We start from the raw sequence: 20,844 nt of genomic DNA on the forward strand, positions 1-20,844 counted from the left end.
GTTGGGAAGAAAGACAAACAAAACTCATCTATAATATTTAGAACAAGGAAAATTATTATTGCCGCAGTTCAGGGAACAATAAAACAGTGTTTGGTTTCAAAGACAGTACCGTTTTAATACATTCTTATATAACATCATATAAGTTATAAAATACATAAACAGTTTATATAGGTAACAAAACACGTGACTAGCGTTTGAGAAATACAGTAAGTCGCATACGACTATGAAACCTTTGAACATTGATGCGTCTTCACAGAATGGTTCTTAAGATTTACAAAAAGTGGAAATAGAATGAGGGTAGCTGTCAATTTAAGTCAAAAAAGTCGTCAAATTATTTGTTCCCGACGTAAGTACAACCAGATTTGTTTTATGTGTAGATAACATACAAAATTAACCAAGATCGTATGTTTTGGCACGGCTCGCACAGCAGATATGAACGTTTCATTATCTTTATTTATGTAATGTTGAGTAAAAAATAAATAGTATTATTATTGTAACATTCTAGTAGAGTTGATTCGATTCGACCATAGTAACAAATTGATTAATCACTAGTAAAAATTGTTCTTGCTTTTCGAAACAAACGTGTTTTATGTAGGAGACAAATAGGTAACTACTAAGGGACTCTTAATATCTATACATCGAATTTATGCTGGATCTAGGCGACATAAAATGACTTTTTATGCTCTAGTGCATAAAATAAAATCTTCGTCTAAGACCAACTTAAGACCAAGGTAATCAGGTGTCAACAGCCACAAACAAAAAAGTTTCTGTATATTTTTTAAATAATTTTTAATTTATATAAAACTAAAAATCATATTAAATCAGTAAAATTAAAAAATGGAATTATTATAATAATGCATAAAAAATAAAAGCTATATAGAAAGTGAATAATTGTTTCCCCTGTTGCTATTTCATTTCCTCGCCACCGAAGTGAAAAGCAGAGTGTAAAACTCGAGCATTAAACCCATTTTCCCCTCGACGTGCCGGCTCGGGTGGCTATATGAACGTCTCGGCTAAAATGGCTCGTTTTATGCTCTTGTTGTACAATCTACTATTTTTGAAGAGGCTTTTCTGAAGCTCCGCATTGAGCGCTCCGTACAAGCTGATAGGTTCTGATACCAATGGCCTTCTAATTTTTTTTTTAATCTAACTGATTTTGGGTTTGTTTCATCACTCATTGGTACATTTTATGTGACAGATATCTGTGATGTCGTCTCTATTCGTTTTGTCCGAATAAACCGAGATGGCATCACATTTCTCTATTATGTACAATTTTACAATGAGTGGTGAAACAGGCTCCTTATTGGTGTCAAGTGTCCCATGATATTATTATTATTTATTTATTCTTTCATTTGAGATTCAAATTTTACGTAGTGTCCGTCGAGGTATCCCCGAAAAGCTGGACTTGGCCTATCCGGGACACTAAAGATATTATTTAAAGGACTAAAAATCTAAACTTCTCGTAAAAATCTGGCTGTCTGGCAACGTTGATTTACTCACATACCATGGTATTATCAGTAACAAAAGATTTAGATATTTATGATTGGTTGTCTGTATAGAGATATCGGAGTCAGACTGTTCCTATAACATATTTTAATTTCGGATATGGATGGTCCTATTAGTGTTGATTTATTCATTTAATAACGGTTACTATGGTCAAATTAATAATTATTATAAAATTAAGTCAATTACAGATTTATTTTAGGGATTCTTTTCATTTACAGATTACTTATTTTTATTTAAGAGTACCACAATAAAGAATAGAAACTTAATGAAGGTGCCGTATTCTGTGTAACATTTCTGATGTAGTGGTTAAGGTGACAATAATTTTCTATATACTTTTTTAGTTTCTCTTTCATTCGTTTTCTAATCTTTACTATCGGATTATATCTATATACAATTTCACAGTATTTGATTATTTATATGAATGCTTAAGATTAGCATAGACGATGGCATTAATATTTCAGGTGGCTGCCTTTTAAGATGCAAAAATTACACTCATGCAGTTTACTTGCGAGCTAACAAGCCACTTTTAATTTTCGGTTAAAACAAATGCTTTTCTTCGAATGTACAGTCAACCAGTTTTATTCCTGGGTCATCATAGAACCTTACATTAGTATATTTTATTTGTATATAGGTAACAATACTTATCGAATGACACAAATGTCACAATGACAAGGCGCTATAGTGGTTTAAGAATCAAATTGGTTAAATCCGTGTTCTGTCGTCTATGCCAGTCTCAGTATGTCGGGCACATTATGGACTTGGCTTTTTGGAAGGTATTTCGGTTAAGTATAATCTTTAGACGATTTCCGTCCACGAGGTCGGTGCAGTGTTCACTCAGGCACGCTCTGCTCTGAATTATGCCGCAAAAATTGGTGTTTAAAAAGGCACAGATAAATTATTTCGAAGCTGTGGAGTCTTAGCAGGGAGAGCATAGCCGATTAGGCCATTTAATTTAGTAAATATTATGTTTACGGCCTATTAAACAAAGTAGCACATCAAAATTAATCGTTTATATTATAAAACATAGCCGTTACCCGCGACTCCGTTCGCAATTTTCCTGGATAAAAACTATTCTATGTCCTTTCCCGGGACTAAAACTATCTGTATACCGAATTTCATCTAAATCGGTTCAGCGGTTTCGACGTGATGAAGTAACAAACAAACAGACTTACAAACTTTCACATTTATAATATTAGTGGGATGTCAACAGGATTAAGAGATCTATCGTTTCATATAATATTTGATGTAATTTAAGTATTATTATGGACTAGTGTACCTACTACCTTTCAGTTCTATTCATAATTACTTCGCGGTTTTACAAAACTACATCGCGACTATTGGACCTTGAAAGTCGCGTTTTCGTACGAGTACGCGAAACAACAAGACAATGTGTAGAACGATATTAACAAAGGATTATGCAGTTTTCGCTGAATTTGCAATTTTCCAAGCTGTTGCTTTTTTGCCTCAAATCAAAGCCTGTAAACCGTGAATCTCCGCATAGTCTCTACATCCGGAGTAAGTGGAAAGAAGACGAAGCGGGTAGAATCAGTAAGTTTCATGGCTATATGCACCCAGAAAGAATAACACAATTAAGTATAGCATTTGTAAGAAGAAAATTTACGCCATATTAACTCATAAAAAAACATCAATATAGAGAACTACATACTATTCAATTTGAATCGACACTACTGTCTCTAAGCACGGCATAATTCAGAACTCATATATATATAATTCGATAATATTTACACTCATAAATCGATTTTATTGTATTTTTAAACCTACTGATCGCTAACTACATTATACAGCGTGTCAAATGAGTGAGAATAAATTAACTCCCAATGTCCGGATATAATTTTACTCACGTAAACATTCCTAGGACACGCTGTAGGTACGGCTTATATTACACATAGCATTGAATATACGAGGAATGGCCTAATTAACAGTGGGGGATCATTCACTAAAATTATACATATTCCATATCGTCACTACTTAAAAAAACCTAGTACCTCAAAATAGATAATTTTTCCAAGTGAACTTTATGAACATTATGTTGAGGTTTTTTGTTGACATATTGATTTTAGATACGAGGTTTTTTCAAAATAGTGACGATATCTGTATTCACTCCTTGATTTTGAGATATTGTATAATTATAAAATAAAATATAAATAATTAAATAATATACATTAGCAGCTTTTAAAACAAAACATATGATTTGTTTTTTTGAAGGCAAACAGGGCACCAAATATTCTTTTATAGCTTGCAGAAACATTTGAAGATTATAATTTATTTTTATTTGAGATGATCTCGATAAACCGAGTCTATGATTCACAACCTTGTATTGTGATACTTTATTATGATATTTTCACTATTACTGATGTCAAAGTCCAGCTAAAAGATATCTTAATATTTCGTCACTGGAGAAACTCCGAAAAACCAACTGCATTACTTTGACAACCTGTCATTTTGATAATGTAAAAGACCAGCGCCGGTCCTGAGGTAGAGCAAAAGGAGCCGTCTCTCTAGGCGCCAGATGGATAGGGGCGCCATTTTCCAGTATTAAGTGCAAAATAAAATGATGATGGTACCTTTTGAGAGGCGCGAATGCGGTGTAGGCATCTCGCTCTACCTCGATGAAGGGCTAGAACCGGCGCTGTAAAATAACTTCTTGCGATGAGTTGAAGTTGCGACTCCATAGAATTAATTATGACTGCCTGTCACAAATGCTGAGTACACGCGAATTATCACCGCCATATAATACGCATATAGTCAAGATCACGCCGGTGCTGTGTCATTTTTTTTAATCCCATAGAGACATGAACCTGTATGACTTATAGAGTTCACAAACCTTTATCTATAAAGTTACCAGTTAGACACAATAATGTAAAAAAAAACTACAACTGGTAGTCACATTGAAAAAAATACTCTATCCTAATCTATAAAAGGCTGAAAATAGCATTCGAAGCTACGTGAAGGAAGCTTTATGACACAGCTCTACGTCCAACTACATAGAAGAAAACTTTACTAAAAATTACCTTTCGGTAAAAATAATATTTTTATAAATAACACCCCAGACTTAACCAAGACACAATCAGTCCTTTGACTCCCAACTAAATATACTCTGGGACTAAAAATACTGCATTAAATTTCATACTTTGCTGTTAAAAACTTACGCATTCTCTGCCGGTTTGCAGACCAGAGACTTCGTCAAGTGCCACAAACGCACATGTGCGTTCAAACAACTGCTAACGTTTGATTTCTCAACCAAGTATCAGAGCCGTCAGTAACGCTGCGTCTTGACGCCGCGATAGAGATCAAAGTAATATACAAACCCATACCTATTACGCCAGTAATAGTGCTTTTCCGTTTCTATAGTTGACACTTCGTTATTCTTTTCTCTTTGGCAGTTGACACTCAATAATGTACGGTCGGTTCTAACTTACGTATCCACTTGTTCATACTAGTTGCATATAAAAGTGGATACTTATGTTAGGGCACCAACTGTACTGTGACTGCAACTTATACCGTCGGCTGTAGGCTTGCTGGTGGTCAAACCCGGTCAAATTTGTTGCGCAAAAAGTAACCAACTATATAGTCTATGGTAACATTTCGAGCGCAGCGACACTGACGCCGCGTGATGTATGCATTATCCGTCGTCGCAGTCGTGTCGCTTTGCTCTAGTCAAAATATTATGACAAGCATCGATGAGCTTGAACCACGACGCACATATGCGTTTCCGGCAGTGAATGCGTCATGCAGTGTTTTGTCTCCGAGTGTAGCTGCTGCGAGATTTCTCAAAGAAATCCAACCACCGGAACAAGAGATTCACCTATTGTAGTAATTATAATATAAGGCAAATGTCACTACAGTGTAATCCGCTTCCGCTGTCGCTGCCGCTTGCTGTCACGAGCGCGGCGCTAGCCGGAGCACATCTCTGAATGGTCGTCCCAGGCCGCCACCTGATAAATAAACCAATTGTTTTATTAACAGCGTAACAATTCAACTTAAAGAAAGAAAGAATTTACTTTAATAAAAAAAGAACAGTTAAAAGCTTTCACTATACTGATTCATCATAAATAATTTTAAAGGTACCTCTCGCTCGCACTCTCAGGCCTCATGGGACTGCCCTAGTGTCACAATACAAACAACACTAGGGCAATGAGTGTCACCTGTCAAAACGATGGAGTCAAAGACACATAAATTCTTTTTTAATGTTTTCTATTCTGGACTATGGCACAACCCGTAACCGACCGGACTGTCGTAATTTGGGGGTAAAGAAAACTCTTTCTTTTTTTTAAATTAATTGATGCTACTTAAAAATCGGATATTATATAAAGTTTCAAGCGTTTCTAAAATTTTCTTCCATTCCCCATTGGCTTACGTAGCCAATTTTCTTATAGAAGAACTTCTGTATTCCTGGGAGTCCTAAATTCAGAAGTCATTTGCGCATGAACATTTTTAGTGCCATAAGTGGGCGCGCTATCACAGATGCCCTTTGTCGTTCTTACCCCCCGCAGCCCAGTGAAACGATGACCGCTACAACCGACGGATGGTTTGGATTAGGGTTGTAACGGAACTTCGCTTCCGCCTCAGTTACTGCGGAAGTTACGCAAGAAATCTTATCTTCGCCTCCGCCTCCGCATTTTTTTTTGCGGAGTTATAACGGAGGTTTATTTCTCATTTTATTATCTCGGCGCGCAGCGGGATCGCGGTCGGGGTGGGGGCGGGCGTATGTCAGGAATCACAAGACAGGAATCAACCTGTCTTGTTGCTTGGACGTACGAAATTGTAATGTATATGTTTGATTGAACCGCGATTTTTGCAAGTGATTTTGTACAAAGTAATTGTTTATTACACAATAGGTATGTCACATGCACGATGACGCCGAAAACAAGTGAGATTTGGCAGATTTTTTTAGAAATTCTAGAGATTTTTGAGTTGAATAAAGCATAAACTACTATTTTTTCCAAATCCACTTTCACCTACGCATCCGCGAAGGCAAAACTCGTCGCCTCCGCATCCGCCTCCGCTAAGAACGCCTCCGTTACAACCTCAAGTTTTCCTTCTCTGGTATATGGAGAGCTTAGGTGCTTCCTCTCTAATACTTTAGCCGCCTTTTACGACACTCATTAGTAGAAGGGGTTGGTGCTATTCTACTCAGTCGGTCAAACGCTAGTCTGCAACTTCGGTAGAGTATTAAATGTTGTACCTGGCAGTCGCGCGAGCAGTACCACTGGTTGGCGCAGCCGGCGCAGACGAACTGCGCGGCGCGGCGCCGGCAGCCCTGGCAGAGCGGCGCGTCGTCGCCGCCCTCGTCGATCACCAGCCGCCCGGAGCCCGAGTCCGCGGGGGACGCCGCCGCGGAGCCCTCCGACACCGGGGACTCCTCGTCGTCCTGAATAATCGACAAACACGACTTTAAAAAGAGTTTTAGAAAAATAATATATTTCAGCAGGTGCTCGAGTAAGTTTTGACAAAAGTTTGGATAGGTGACAGATACAAACTCTATAATATAATAAAAGTGTCGGGTCAGATACAAGCTCTATAAATACATAAATCTAGACCTTTAAATAAATAATAAAAGTGTCCGGTCAGATACTAGCTCTATACATGTGTCAGGTCAGATACAAGCTATAAAAAAGTGTCGGGTCAAATACAGGCTACACACACGTGTCCAAGTCAGATGTGAGCCTGTACACGTGTCAGGTCAATTACCTGTACAAATAAGTGTCGTCAGGTACAAGCTACACACGACGTGTCAGGTCAGATTTAAGGTCGAAATAAAAGTGTCAGGTCAAATACAAGCTACTAACACGTGTCAGGTCAAATATTACCTGTACAAATAAGTGTCGTCAGGTACAAGCTACATACACATGTCAGGTGAGATACAAGCTCTATAATAACAGTGTCAGGTCAGATAGGAGCTCCATATACGTGTCAGATCAGATACAAGCTCTATGCACGTGTCAGGTCAGATACCAAAGACTATAAACAATGTGTCAGGTCAGATACAAACTCACCAACTGGACCACCTCCTCCGGCTTTTGTTCGGGCGCGGCCTCTGCCGGCGGCGGCGTCGGCTGCACTGGCGTTATCGTGATTTCGCCGCAATTCTGAACACCACACGGCTCAAATTAGTATAACAGAGTTTGGCGAGCTACTTATAATAGGCCCTTCTCCCGCTCTAACGATATAAATTAGAACGAGAGAAATAAAGTATGTATGTATATAGACAACAAATATGTATTAATAGCGTTTCAGCACTTTTAGTAGGTATAAAAATTCAAACATAGCGGTTGAAAACAGGCAGAAGTATTTTCCAACTTAAATTATATCATGATATTATGATCATAAGGGAGTAATTTAAAATTCGTGTTTTGACGAGTTAAATTAATAAAGAAAAGTCTTTATTACGTATTTTCAACACAAAAATTCACATTTAGTTACAGAGTATACAGAGTCCAACGTTACATTGTTTTGCAACTAAAATTGGTGGCAGCAAGAATACAACTGAACAGTCTTGTTCAGTCTGTAGCATATTATTTTAAAATTATAATTTTTATCTGTGAGCTTATGATGTGTCATGAATGGTGGTGCGGTGTAATAAAATGGACAAAAGAAATTAATTAAATTAAATCATGGTTTTTCTTTACATTTCTTTGGAACTAAACTGTGGATTTCTAAATTTTGTAAACAACATTCTTATACGTCAAGGTAAGAAATCATCATTAAGTAGGATTTTTGTATTTTTTAATTTATTTTATCGCTCTTGCGACCTCATAATCTTATTAAACGAACGTCAGATTTAAATTAACAAAACCAAAGCAATGCTAATTAACGGATACGCTAATGAGTTTTAATTAATTTCCCTTTACCACTTAGTGACAATCTCGAGATTTTTCAAATGAGTATTGCCATTTTTCTGTATGCTCGATGGGGCATTATCCAGTATTTTAATTACAAATAACGCTTCTTGGATAGTTGACAGGTTCACAAACTGCTCAACGAAATGTTTGAGCAACTCGCTTTGTAATACATTTTATAAACTAATAAATATGACAGCTTTTCAGTTTACGTAAGTCGTAAGTAAAGTTTGTAGCATATTTTTACTTTTACATAACTTTGACCCTTAATTGGATCCTCCCACAGTCTGTTTTTTTATTTTAATTAAAACCAACTAGCTAGTTTCGCTGCATTATTTACGTACGACCTTCGCTTAACTAACAACATAACACAATCAACTACCCAAACGGTATCTTACATCTAAATTTCGAATTTTGAATGATCAAGGCCAATTTTAGAACACCGATCGGTTCGTGTACACATTGAGGCGGTACCTTGGCCTGACCGAACGCGGGCAGATTTGGCGCACTCTGCTTCCGTTCAGGCGACGTGAGCAGTTTAGCCAACGTCGGCGAGTAACTCTGTGCAGGGAGCGCCTGCTGCAAGGTTGGCAACACCCATTCAAGTACCAGATTTGTAATGCGAATGCGGGTCGGGCCTGCAGCGATCGTGGACAGCCTAATGTTACACTTTTTTGCAAGAAAATCGTTCTGGCAACAAATCATAAATCACTGCCCTACCTGAACACTCTCAGTGATGTCTATGTATCTACAAGATGACCTTTGGACGTCTATGCGTTGTAATTTGTTGCAAGGAAACCTTCTAAGATGGGACACTGATGGTTAAGGTTTTAATGGAAGTGATGAACTGACCAGATGTCCTGCGACAGCGTATATCTGATCTATTAGCTAGATGTGTTGACAGAAACCATTTTTGTCTAAAGCTGTCTTGTCGATGTGGCAAGGCTTTGTGGGAAAATACAGTTTTGCCACTTTAGTAAGGCATGTCGAGTGATTTTAATAGTTATTTAAGTCGCTCCGTTTAGAAAAAGCCAAAAGGGAGAATTGTAATTTTAGTAGACTAGAAACCGCTAATTTCCTTTACTGTTTCACATTGGGCTATTTTATCATGAGCGTATTTTTTAATCTGTATTTAAAATCGTAATATTCCCTACAGTATATAACTAGAATTAAATTTAAACGAAACATGGTTAGAGCAACTGTCTAATTTGTAAGAAAAATTGGCCGCTGCAGACCCGGCTTATCAGAAAACAGAATATCAAATGGAAGTTACGATTTTGCATCGCGCTCTGACAATTTTCTATCAGTGGCTTAAGTTTGTACTTGCAGAGCAAATAAGACTTCTCCAGATCTACGTTCACTCTCAGGTTCAGGATTTTCGCAATGATATTCTGTTGACTAAGATTAATATTTCTTAAACATAGTAGGTAGTAATATAAACCGTTTTTTTAATAATTATATGTCTTCAGCTGTTTGTTTTTTGGTACTTAATTAAATCGCCAGCACAAATAGATGGAACATTTCCTTTAACCTGTTCGCTCATATAAGTAGGTATAGGTATCAAAGGTCACATTAAAGCCAAAAGGAGGTTATTAAAGATAATCGTAGTCTACGTAACAAAGAAAATAGGTCGTCTCTATTGACATCGGGCTAAGTTGCGTAGTGTTAGAGCGAGATAAAGTTGAACTTCTACTTCTACGCTATAGCGGCGTGTACAAAGGTGTGCTCCGTAAGTTTTATATTTCTTAAGCTAATATTTTTTATCGTCGCTCTACGTTAAACACATTAAAAAGGTAAAAAAGAAACTAAAATAACTATTTAAAAAAAAGCAGGAGCGCGAAACAAAATCGTAACACAGTTTAACAATGAATCGCACAGAAGGAACGACATACGGCCACTATTTATCAAAGTACAACACACGTCTCTTTCCTACCACTCTAAATAGACAGAGACGCACTTCCACTTCGAAAAGCAAGCAACAGTATATCGCACCAGGGCGTTGCAAGCTGAAAGTGTATGACTAGAAATGAATTAAAACTCAATGAAATTAAAACTGGAAGCGATCAGTACCTTAGTTAAAATGCCATGTAGGAGTGAGTTTTGCTGCGTCGTCGGCGTTTCCTGGCTTGTGGTAACCGGTAGTAAAGATATTTCTGGGTACGGTGGAGGAGGAGGTAACCTCGGGCTCGGTGAAGCCATCCTTTCAGCTTGCTTCTGGACTTCTTCGTGGGTCCTCTCCGGCCGTCTCCTGCCTTCAGGTCTGACGTGGTGCTCCGGTGGTCGGTTGGTGATTGTCTCTGGGGGCCTGGTCGGCATCATGGGCGGGGCCTGCTGCATGTTAGCAAATTGGACCAGTACGTCTTTGAAAGAGAGACCGTTCGGTAGCGTGCCCGTTTGGATTTGTTGCAGCCGTTCTAGCATAGCCTTTTGGTTCTGTAATTAAATGTATGACGTGTAAACAAATAGTTAGTGAAAAATAAGTATAGTTTGAGAAAGGGGAGCTTACAATATGGATTTCTGTGACAGGGTAGTTGGCGCTAGTCGTGAGAAGGGCGGATCCTGCTCATTGTGTAGGTTTTAATTAAAAAATAAAGAGTTTTGACCCCATATACGGTTCTAAACAGTCCGATTTTTATGTATATTCGATTTACACAAACCTTTGAAAACCTAATACGGCAATCAAATACAAATACAAATACAAATATCTTTATTTTGCGTAAAAATGTGGTACAAAAGCTGGTATTACATTTTATGGTCTCACACATTTCACCAGAAACTGGTATGCAAAATGAGCACAGAAGAGACAGTAACAAAGTTTATCCTTAATATGAAGAAACATGCCTTGACAACAGTTTAGAGTACCTACTTAAGTTTCAAATTACAATGTCAATATGTACGCCTAATAATGTGATAACTAACATGTCAAAATTACAATAAAATAAAATAATATCACCAATATGTCATGATTACAATACAGATCCAATAAAACTAATTACATGATAAAATGTCACGTTCAGTGTATAAAATAATCAAAATATTCTTGAACAGAGTAGAAACATTCTTGTACTAGCCAGTTCCTAAGTTTACGCTTGAATAATTCAATAGGCAAATTTTTGATGTCATCATGCAAACGATTAAAGATGTCAATGGACTTACAGTATGCGTTCTTGCTGTACAATTGTGTCTTACGGAGTGGACCAACGAGACGATTTGGGTACCTTGTATGAAATTGACATGTATCTTTACGGGTCCTAAAGAGTTCCGGGTGAGTCTTGACAAATAGGCAAACTTCATATATATAGATACATGGTACAGTCAATAGATTCAGGTGTCTAAATAGCGGCCTACAGGATGTCAAGACGTCCACGTTACAGATCGCCCTGATACACTGTTTTTGTGCTATAAGTGCGCGTTTTGCATGGCTTGAATTTCCCCAGAGTAGAACGCCATATCTGAGCAATGAACAAACGTAACCATGGTAAGCCTGTATTGCGGTCTGCTTAGTGCTAATCTTAGTTAGCTTCCATAGGGCATAAGCAAACGAGTTTATTTTATTGCATAATTTATTAATATGCTCACCCCAAGCGCACTTGTCATCTAAGCAAATACCCAAAAATGTCGTATGACTTGATTCTGTTATCACCTGGTCTGCGAAATTTACCGCCAGTTGTTGCTTTTTGCCATTTCTATTCACAAACTGGATAAATGTGGTTTTATCTATATTTACTTTTAAATTATTCCTACGCAACCAGTTTATTACATCAGCGATTGTCTTATTTATGTCACTATTTACGTTTTGCATCAGTACATGGTATAACAACCGATAGGTCATCCGCAAAGAGTATTACAATCGAAAACTTATAGCATTGGGTAGATCGTTAACGTACAGTAAAAAAAGCAGAGGTCCCAGGATACTCCCCTGCGGTACGCCAACACTATTTACTCTCGTGGAAGACCTAGAAACCTCAATGCTGTTGGTCGAGTCAATTTGAGATATTTCCACAAATTGAGTTCTAGAGTGCAAATAATCTCGGAGCCAGTCTCTAACTACACCTCTGATACCGTAGAGCTCACACTTAGCCAGAAGTGTCTTGTGGCACACAAAATCGAAAGCTCGAGTCATGTCAAAGAAAATGATGTCACCGGCAAACTCCTGTTCAAGTGAACCAGAATTTTATTTGTCAACGAGAAGGCAGCTAGTGACGTTGACTTGCCTTTCTGAAACCCGAACTGTTCAGGTCTCAGAATATTAAACTTATTTTGAAATGACAATAGACGTTGATGGAACGCCTAATGGAATCGGCCTAAGCTACTACGGAACACTGTTATACATTGACAGCTATGTACCTTCCGGCACTAGACTGGCCGTTTGGATCAAAACGCGCTGCACGTCTATCATCAATACTACTTTGACACAACCCCTGACACGGACGTCAACAAACTATAGTAAAGGTTCACAAATCCGCGCTATGAACAAATTTTATGCGCCGTTTTGATGTAAGAAACATGCAGTCTATACATAGATATGTCAATGCTGTTATATCAACAAAGCAAATTTTACCCTATGATGTTTGTAAATGTAAACGATTGTGTCGCTACGACAAGATTCTATACACGCTCAACTGTTAAAGCTCGCAATAGGCCAACTTATTCGCAAAATAATAATTCCATGCACTGCGCATGCGCCACTCCGGTCGGGAAGCGTTGTCATTTCATTATTCAAATCGCAAGGTCGAAATGCTTGAGAAACAATGACACAGTATAAAAACCGTAACAAGATCCAAATGATTAGTGAATCATTTAACAATCATCATTCTTTTGAATTCAACACCTTGTAACACGGTTTCTGGAAACTTTTATATTGTAAATTTGAGGATAATTAGCCCTAATAAAACTTGAGATTGGGTGAGATGAAAATTCGGCTTAATCCCCCTCAAACGCCTCCCTAATTAATGATGCCACCAAACATGTCCTTTTAGAAAACGGGCATCACTTATTGGGGTCAACGGCCAATTATAAAGCTGTAAATTTTCCAGCTTATGTAATAAATATCATGAGGCACTTGACACCAATTGATCTAGTCTCAAAGTAAGGTCCTAAAGCTTGTGTTATGATATGAGTACTAGACAGCAGATAAACATACTTATATGTATATAAAGATACATACTTAAATAAATATCTTACATCTTTAATATTACTATTATATATTTGTTATACCATTAAAAGAGCAATTCTTGCATATTTATTTATTACAGGGATGTAGGAATGGCTCCAAATTTTGATGAAACTTGGTATGTAGGGGTTTTTGGGGATGAGCAATCGATCAGCCTTGGTCTTATCTGTGGGAAAACGCGTCTTTTCCAGTTTCAGTCGGTCGCCAAGAACAACATTAAACACTCAAGACTCGTGAGACAAGCCCTTGTTAGTAATTTCTATTTTTCATACCGTAAACCGGTACTTTAGGAAATTTTGAGGCTACATTCATAGATTTAAAATGGTTATAAAAACGCAAATATTCATAACTCGATTGAGCAAATGAAGTAAAAAGTTAGGTAATTTATGAAGGCCGGTATTTCACTGCCACAGATGGTCTAAAAAAAATTCAAAAGTAGCTCCTGCATTTTCAAGTAGGTACGGCAAGTTTTGTGTACCCCGTTTTACGGTACACTATATCTGTCCCGAACGGGGATCGAACCCGGAACCTGAAGCTTCGTAATCAGTTTCACTAAACATTCGACTATCCAACTGCCAATGTTTAATGAAAGTAGGTAAAGAAACAAGCGTGTTCTGCTTCATCGCTAGTTATCGAGTGCATTCTCAAGGACATTCTCAAGTCTGAGCTCGTGACAATCCCAACGCAAAGTAAACGGCCATGATTCGATTAATAGCACTGCAATCGTGTCAATACCAGTAGTGGTAAATACAAAGCTAATTTTTTCAAAACTGAGCAAGGGCGTGTCGGGCCACGCATTGTAGGCCCCGTACTAGCATGCGGCAAATATTCAATACTGGCTGTTGCCCCCGATTCCGTCCGCGTAGAATTAGTTTATCGCTATCCCGCGGGAACTGCAATTATCCGGGATAAAAACTATCCTATATCCTTCTTCAGGGCTCTAAACTAGTTAGATGAAATTCGGTATACAGATATGTATACCGAATTTCATCTAACTCGGTTCAGCGATTCGGTGAAAAGGTAACAAACAAACAGACTTACAAACTTGCGCATTTATAATATTAGTGGGATCAAGTTTTGATCGACTATTACCTACCTGTAAATTGTAGAGCTTAATTACTTTTGACAATTTTCCTTTTAAATTAATTAGCTGCACTACAATCATGATTTTTTTACAATTTTTTCATGCTAACTATTTAGCTTGTAGAGCTAGCTTGAAGTGCTAGGCAGCACTTGGTCCAACTCCCATATTCGAGGGTCAAATGCCAGATCTGATGGTTAACGTGAGTGAAGCTACGGTTAAACAAGGGTGGATTCGGATTTATAGCGAGGGGGGGAATCCTATGGTCAAAAACTATAGCCAGGGGGAGGGGGGAAGGTCGCATAGCAAATTCTATATTTTCCAGGGGGGGAGGTAGTATGGCAAATTCTATAGTCAGGGAGGGGGGGGAGGTCGCATTGCAACATTTATATAGCTAGGGGGGATCATATGGTCAAATTCTAGTTATTACAAAGTCAATTCACCTCTTTAGAAAAAAAACTACTTTCTTTTTTCCTAGACCAAGCCCACGGCCCAGGGAGCAAGGTTATAAACCCCATGCTCCCCCCCCCCCAGACCCGTCCTTGCGGGTAAAGTCGATTTTCTATAACAAGACGTAAGTAAATGCTATGGGCGCACAGCAAGCGCACTGGGAATCGGGGCCAAGGATCTCAAATTAGGAGCGACGAACGCGACCGAGGCCCGGGTTCAAACGATGAATGTCACGTGGCATTGGGATGGCCAGTTGTTAAAAAATATTTTTTTCACTTTTCATGCTCGTAAAGTTCGTGTTTATGCTCGATCTAGGCGACATAAAATGACTTTTTATGCTCTAGTGCATAAAATACAATCTTTGTCTAAGGCAATTACCTAATTGCCTTGAACAAAGAAGTTTCTACATATTTTTGTAATAATTTTTAATTTGTATAAAACTAAAAATCAATCAAAATAGACCAATAAAACTAAAAATTTATAATTATAATCGTAATGCATGAACAATAGAAGGTACCTAGTAAGTGAAGAATTGTTTTCACTGTTGCTATTTCATTTCCTCGCCATCGAAGTGAAAAGCAGAATGTTAAACTCGAGCATTAAACTCATTTTCCCCTCGACGTGTCTATCCACCCTCGCCGTACCGGCTTGGGTGGCTATATGAACGTCTCAGGTAAAATAGCTCGTTTTATGCTCTTGTTGTACAATCTACTATTTAATACGAGCTTTTTATGTTCCTAAATAAATATTCGCATTTCTAAAGCAACAATGACATAGTTGCATTTTTTTCCAAAAAATCCTGAATAGAGAAAAAAAGAAAATGTTCGCGTGTATCGAAATAAACGCGAAAAGGAGAAAATTTCATTTACGTCAGTACGACAGTACAGTCACCAGCACAAATTTCTGACACAACAAAGCGTGCAATAATATCTGAAAGGATTATTTCTAGGTCTGGTAGGATGTGTCACATATTTTTGCACGCTCCGCTGTGGCAGCTACATGTAGAAAGAAGACTTCATTTCAAATTTTAAAAACAATTTTATACCAGAATTTCCCAAATTGTGCGTAAGACGGCAGGTATGCATAGACACCGGAACTCGTATCTAGAGCTACATAAGTCTATTTTTTTTACTAAGATGGCGTAAATAATTACAACATGTAAAAGTAGTCACACACAGTAAAGATTGGGATCCACTGACCTATACTGTAAACTAAGTGATGGCATTTCTACTTGCATTCCAAAATAAACCCAGAATAAATTCTGTTGGTGTTTTTAAAAAGTGAAATTTCGGGATAATTCAAACAATATGCCATCACAGTTTACGCAAACCAAATCATCAGGCAAGATTCGAAATCGCATCTTTTAATATTATCAATGCCTTAATAATATTGGCTCTTCCCATATGAGTAAAATGAATTTTTGAGCTATAAATAATAAAACCGGCCAAGAGCGTGTCGGACACGCCCGAAATAGGGTTCCATAACCATTATGAAAAAATTAAGTAATATTTTTCTAGGGATTTCGTATTTTGTACGGAATATTCCAAGTTTAGGTATATTTTATACCTTAGGCTGCTATTTACTCTTAAACTACTAATAACTCTCAAGAAACATAACCGTTATAGTTTTCCTTGTAAGTTTGATATACATACTACCATCCCAAATGTTTTAAAAGACCTATCCAACGATACCCCACACTAGGTTGGATGAGAAAAAAAAATCACCCCCACTTTACTTCTATGGGAGGTACTCTAAAAAGATTTTTTTTTTTAATTTTTTAATGTACAATTTTGTCGGCATAGTTTACATATACATTCGTGCAAAATTACAGCTTCCTAGCATTGATAGTTCCTGAGCAAAGTCGCGGACGGCCAGACAGACAGACAGATGTGGTGAAACTTCTTTTTTGCCATTTTGGCTACGGAACCCTAAAAAGTCAAAGTTTTACTTACCATATCCAAATTGTTAAAAAGCATGTTCAAATTGTTGAGATTATTAAAGCTGTTCATGCCATCCATGATCTTCGGTGCTATCGCTCTGGGATTATTCATCATGTTGGGGTTCAAAATGGATTTCATCCGTCTCCCTCTTCTTGGTGTTATATCAGGGTTTCTCTGTCTATAGTCAGCTATGATTGACTTGACATCTTTGGTAGGGCCTTGGCGGCCCATTGGCATACCAAAAGCTGGTAACTGGCCATTCATGTCTCTAGGGAATCCTGTCATTTGCGGACCAGGTAACATTAGAGGCTGAGGGAATACTGGCTTTGGCATTGACTGCATGTGGGCTGCTTTATCATATGGAGGGGGCAACCCAACCATTGGATTAAAATGTGATGTGACTGGCATTACTGGAGACTGCATCATAGGATTCATGGTAGACACTGGTGGTTTGAGCGATAAGCCTGAAATTTCATCACTTTTATCTATTGCCAGATTCTTCCCTTGATTTAAATAGTCAAATGGATCTGTCCGATCTGAACCATTAACATCAGCTGCCTTTTCAAAGGATATCACTTGTTTCCGGCGCAAAAGCCTCAGTAAAATCTCTTCCTTGACTTTTTTAAGATGTAAAATATTATTCCATTCATGTTCTTTCTTCTGTGCCAGTTCTCGGAGGGTCTGGATTTCAGAAAGCAGTTGTTCTGTATGCCTTTGGATTTCGTCGATGTTGTTCTTGGTAGCTGTTTGTATATAATCATTGATCATGGTGTCATGTTGGGGGAATGTCTTTTCTACTTCCTGACATAGCTTCTTGAGTGGTGATTCGGTTTCTGTTTCTTCGCTTGCTCGCCTTTTTGTTGCTTGCTCCTCCTAAAAGTATAATTTTTTTATGTACAAAGACTCCAAATTTTATAATACATACTTTTAGTGTCAAGTGTAAGATTTACAATTAGTCAAAATCGTTTCCAACACCATCAAAGGGACATTTGGTTTTTAAACATGATTGGTCAGTGGCGGATTCACAGTGTTGGCTGCCCTAGGCCCCAGGCCATTTATTATCAGCCGCCCCTTTGTCAGCATTGTCATCATCATAGTGAATTTTTATGTCACAATTGGCCGCCCTAGGCCCCCGCCTATTGGGCCTTAGGGCAAATCTGCCACAGTGTTTGGTTCTTATAACCAGTGTTATTTTAGTTCATAAGTGTGTTGAGAATTTTTCTTGGTTGTTACATGTGATATGTCATTATAACTGGTGTCACTATAAATGGTTTTGACTGTAGCTGCAAAGAAAAGTCCTACTGTGGGGTTGAGATCATAACAGATAGATCATTCACTGGTCTCTGTAGCAAAATGAAAGTACAGTTAATAATCTTGCATAAACTTAACTACCATAAGGTTGCAGGTGAGAAAAGAAATTCTTTTAGTTCATTGAAAGTACAGATAATAAGACTAATATATCATCATCATCATATCAGCCACAGGCCATCCAGTTGGACATAGATCTCTCCCATATAGGAGTAATAAATATTCCAATACTTATTTAAATTCACAGTATAAGTAGTGCCACAAGAGTTGAAGTGAATGATTACACACACAGTTATAACATGTCATGTAATGACAGCAAGATTCTCCTTTTGAGCAATCAGTTCTTTTTGTAGCTGTGTGTGTAATCATTCACTTACAACTCTTGTGGCACTATCTATAACTGGACTAGTAACAGAACTACCTTTCCAACATCTCCATTCACTGCTTGTACAGAAGGTTTTGGTACTGCTTTCTCTTCATCTTTAACTTTAACAGGTGCTGCAATCATCTCTACATCAGGGTTCACCTTTTCCTCCAACTTAACTTCTTCCTCCTCTTTTTTCGGTACAAGATTTACAGGAACCTCTTTAACGGGACTTGGTTCCCTCAGTTCTGGATCCGCTGAATCCTGTGGGGTCTCTTTGACCTCTTTAGCTTCTACAACAGGGGTGGGATCGAGTTTTTCCGTGGGAGCAAGTTCAGGGGTTGTTTCAGCGTTCTGGTGGAGTGTATGCTCTGTTTCCGATCCATTTTCAAGAGTCTCTGTTGGTTCTGTAACTTCTTCTGTTGTACTTGCTAATGATTTAGTATATTCTTTAAGGTGATCCTCTGGAATGTAAGAAATATATTTGACTTTCATTTTTAATTAAAAAAATACTTAAAATGTATCCTGTATTCATTTAGAAAAATTAAATGGAATTTTATAGCTACCAGAACGGTGTGAAGTGCCAGTTGGGTACAATGGGTTGACTGGTAAAATCATAGAACAAAATGCTACATAGCCTGTTAATTCTACAAAAATTACTATACTGAATTAATTTATTGAATCAAGTGTTACTTAGCAGGGGTCCATATCAATGAACAATAACTACTATGGGGTCTATTATTAATGAGCATGTAAAAGTTTCTTCTTCCTTACTACAGCTTGGGTCTAATTTGAACAATAATTGTTACGATTTATAAAACAAGCAATGGTAAATAAATAGTACTTTTGTGACAATTAGTTATAAAAAAAATTGTGGGTTGTTTGTTTGAGAAAAATAAAGTGGGTACTTGGGATTAATAATGACACTTGTTTGTTTTGGTTTGTTAGTCTAACATCTAGTAGCATGGTGAATGGTTGTGTTGCTCTGAAGATGAACTCTGGATGAGTTCAAAACTCGTCCATCAGTGTTGTGTGGTGGTGGTGATAGTCGGGTTTGTGTGATTTGTGTGTTCTTACAGTGTGGAGATGACATATCTATTGTAAGGTTGCAGGTAACCAAAGTAATACTTTATAATAGTTAATTAACCATTGAGTAACACAGATTAACACAGAGTAACATCAGATCTAATTGAACCTTATAATTTCATTATTTCTAATTACTACAAATTACAAAATGTATGTATTGTTTTTTATTTTTTTGTACTGTTTTCAATTTTAATTCTTAATTTTTGTGTTAGCATCAAAAAGGACCATATACATACTACACACTGGGATCAAAAATCAATATTGAACCTTGTCTTATAGCTAAATCGCTCAATTGTTTTTCAACAAAATAAAATAAAGCAAAACTTTATGTACTGCGCGTAAAAATAGAGGTACCTTTGAGCTGCTCTGTCTGCACTTTCAAATCATCAGCACACTTGTCCTGCTTCCCACTTAAATTCTCATCTTTGGCATTCTGATCACAGCTTCCCGCCTTTTCCTCAACTTCTTGCTTTTCATCAGGCACTTTTTCTCTTTCTGTCGCCACCACCGTTTCCTTGACCTTTACGTCGTCTATCGCCAGCGGATCGACTTCATTGTTGGGCACAGTGTCCCCTGAAGGCAGAATATCAACCCCCGTCTGTTCCTTTGCAAAGTCTACTATTTTCACGCTTATATCGTTCATGTTTATTTACATATTTCCGATTCACAATATCACTGTATCACCATGCCGTCTGGACGTACGACGTCTTCGTAATTTTATTGATCATATCAAGGAAAACTGATTATAGTCGAAGTACGATAATACATTGAGTAAAACGCTGTAAAGAACAACTCTATAACACTTGTCTAGAATGTTTGTAGTATTTTTCTCATGGTGGTTGGTTAAATATCACGATGCGCTAGCAACTGCAGCCGTGAACTCGGGGTCATTGTAACAAATTTAATAACTAAATTAAGTACTTGTTAAAATGTAGAATCTGCACTTCTTATTTGAAATTATGATAGCGCACGTTTTACTTTAAATGTCTGGTAAAATATTAATTAATATTTAGAAAAATGCCACTATACTGCACAAGGACGCAAATCAAATCGCATCGCAACCGCAACTAGCATTT

General features: G+C 37.6%; 1 protein-coding gene across 3 annotated transcripts; it reads right to left on the reverse strand.

Annotated features, from left to right (window-relative positions):
* Window positions 1-89: 89 nt before the first annotated feature.
* Window positions 90-20,824, reverse strand: LOC141436711 (uncharacterized). 3 transcript variants are annotated; one of them, XM_074099732.1, is made up of 8 exons: window positions 20,123-20,824; window positions 18,740-19,146; window positions 17,023-17,883; window positions 10,437-10,799; window positions 8,841-8,945; window positions 7,524-7,616; window positions 6,713-6,898; window positions 90-5,462 (listed from the first exon to the last, which is right to left on the reverse strand). In XM_074099732.1, exons 1-8 carry the CDS (start codon window positions 20,409-20,411, stop codon window positions 5,421-5,423), a joined length of 2,346 nt encoding a protein of 781 aa, XP_073955833.1. In that variant the 5' UTR covers window positions 20,412-20,824; the 3' UTR covers window positions 90-5,420. The 3 variants fall into 3 exon arrangements, with proteins under 3 accessions (XP_073955833.1, XP_073955836.1, XP_073955834.1); XM_074099735.1 differs by lacking the exon at window positions 20,123-20,824 and adding an exon at window positions 19,249-19,550 and having other exon boundaries at window positions 18,740-19,170; XM_074099733.1 differs by lacking the exon at window positions 8,841-8,945.
* Between the last annotated feature and the right edge of the window lie 20 nt (window positions 20,825-20,844).

Source organism: Choristoneura fumiferana, chromosome 17 (assembly GCF_025370935.1).
Source record: "Choristoneura fumiferana chromosome 17, NRCan_CFum_1, whole genome shotgun sequence".
In the NCBI taxonomy this organism is placed as follows: Eukaryota; Metazoa; Arthropoda; class Insecta; order Lepidoptera; family Tortricidae; genus Choristoneura; species Choristoneura fumiferana.

Excerpts from the sequence above, each read along its gene's own strand:
- LOC141436711 (XM_074099732.1), bottom strand. The coding sequence starts at position 20,411 with ATGAACGATATAAGCGTGAAAATAGTAGACTTTGCAAAGGAACAGACG. Across the intron at positions 17,884-18,739 it reads TGAATGGAGATGTTGGAAAG|GAGGAGCAAGCAACAAAAAG; the intron begins GTAGTTCTGTTA and ends TTATACTTTTAG. Across the intron at positions 10,800-17,022 it reads TTTTTAACAATTTGGATATG|AACCAAAAGGCTATGCTAGA; the intron begins GTAAGTAAAACT and ends ATTTAATTACAG.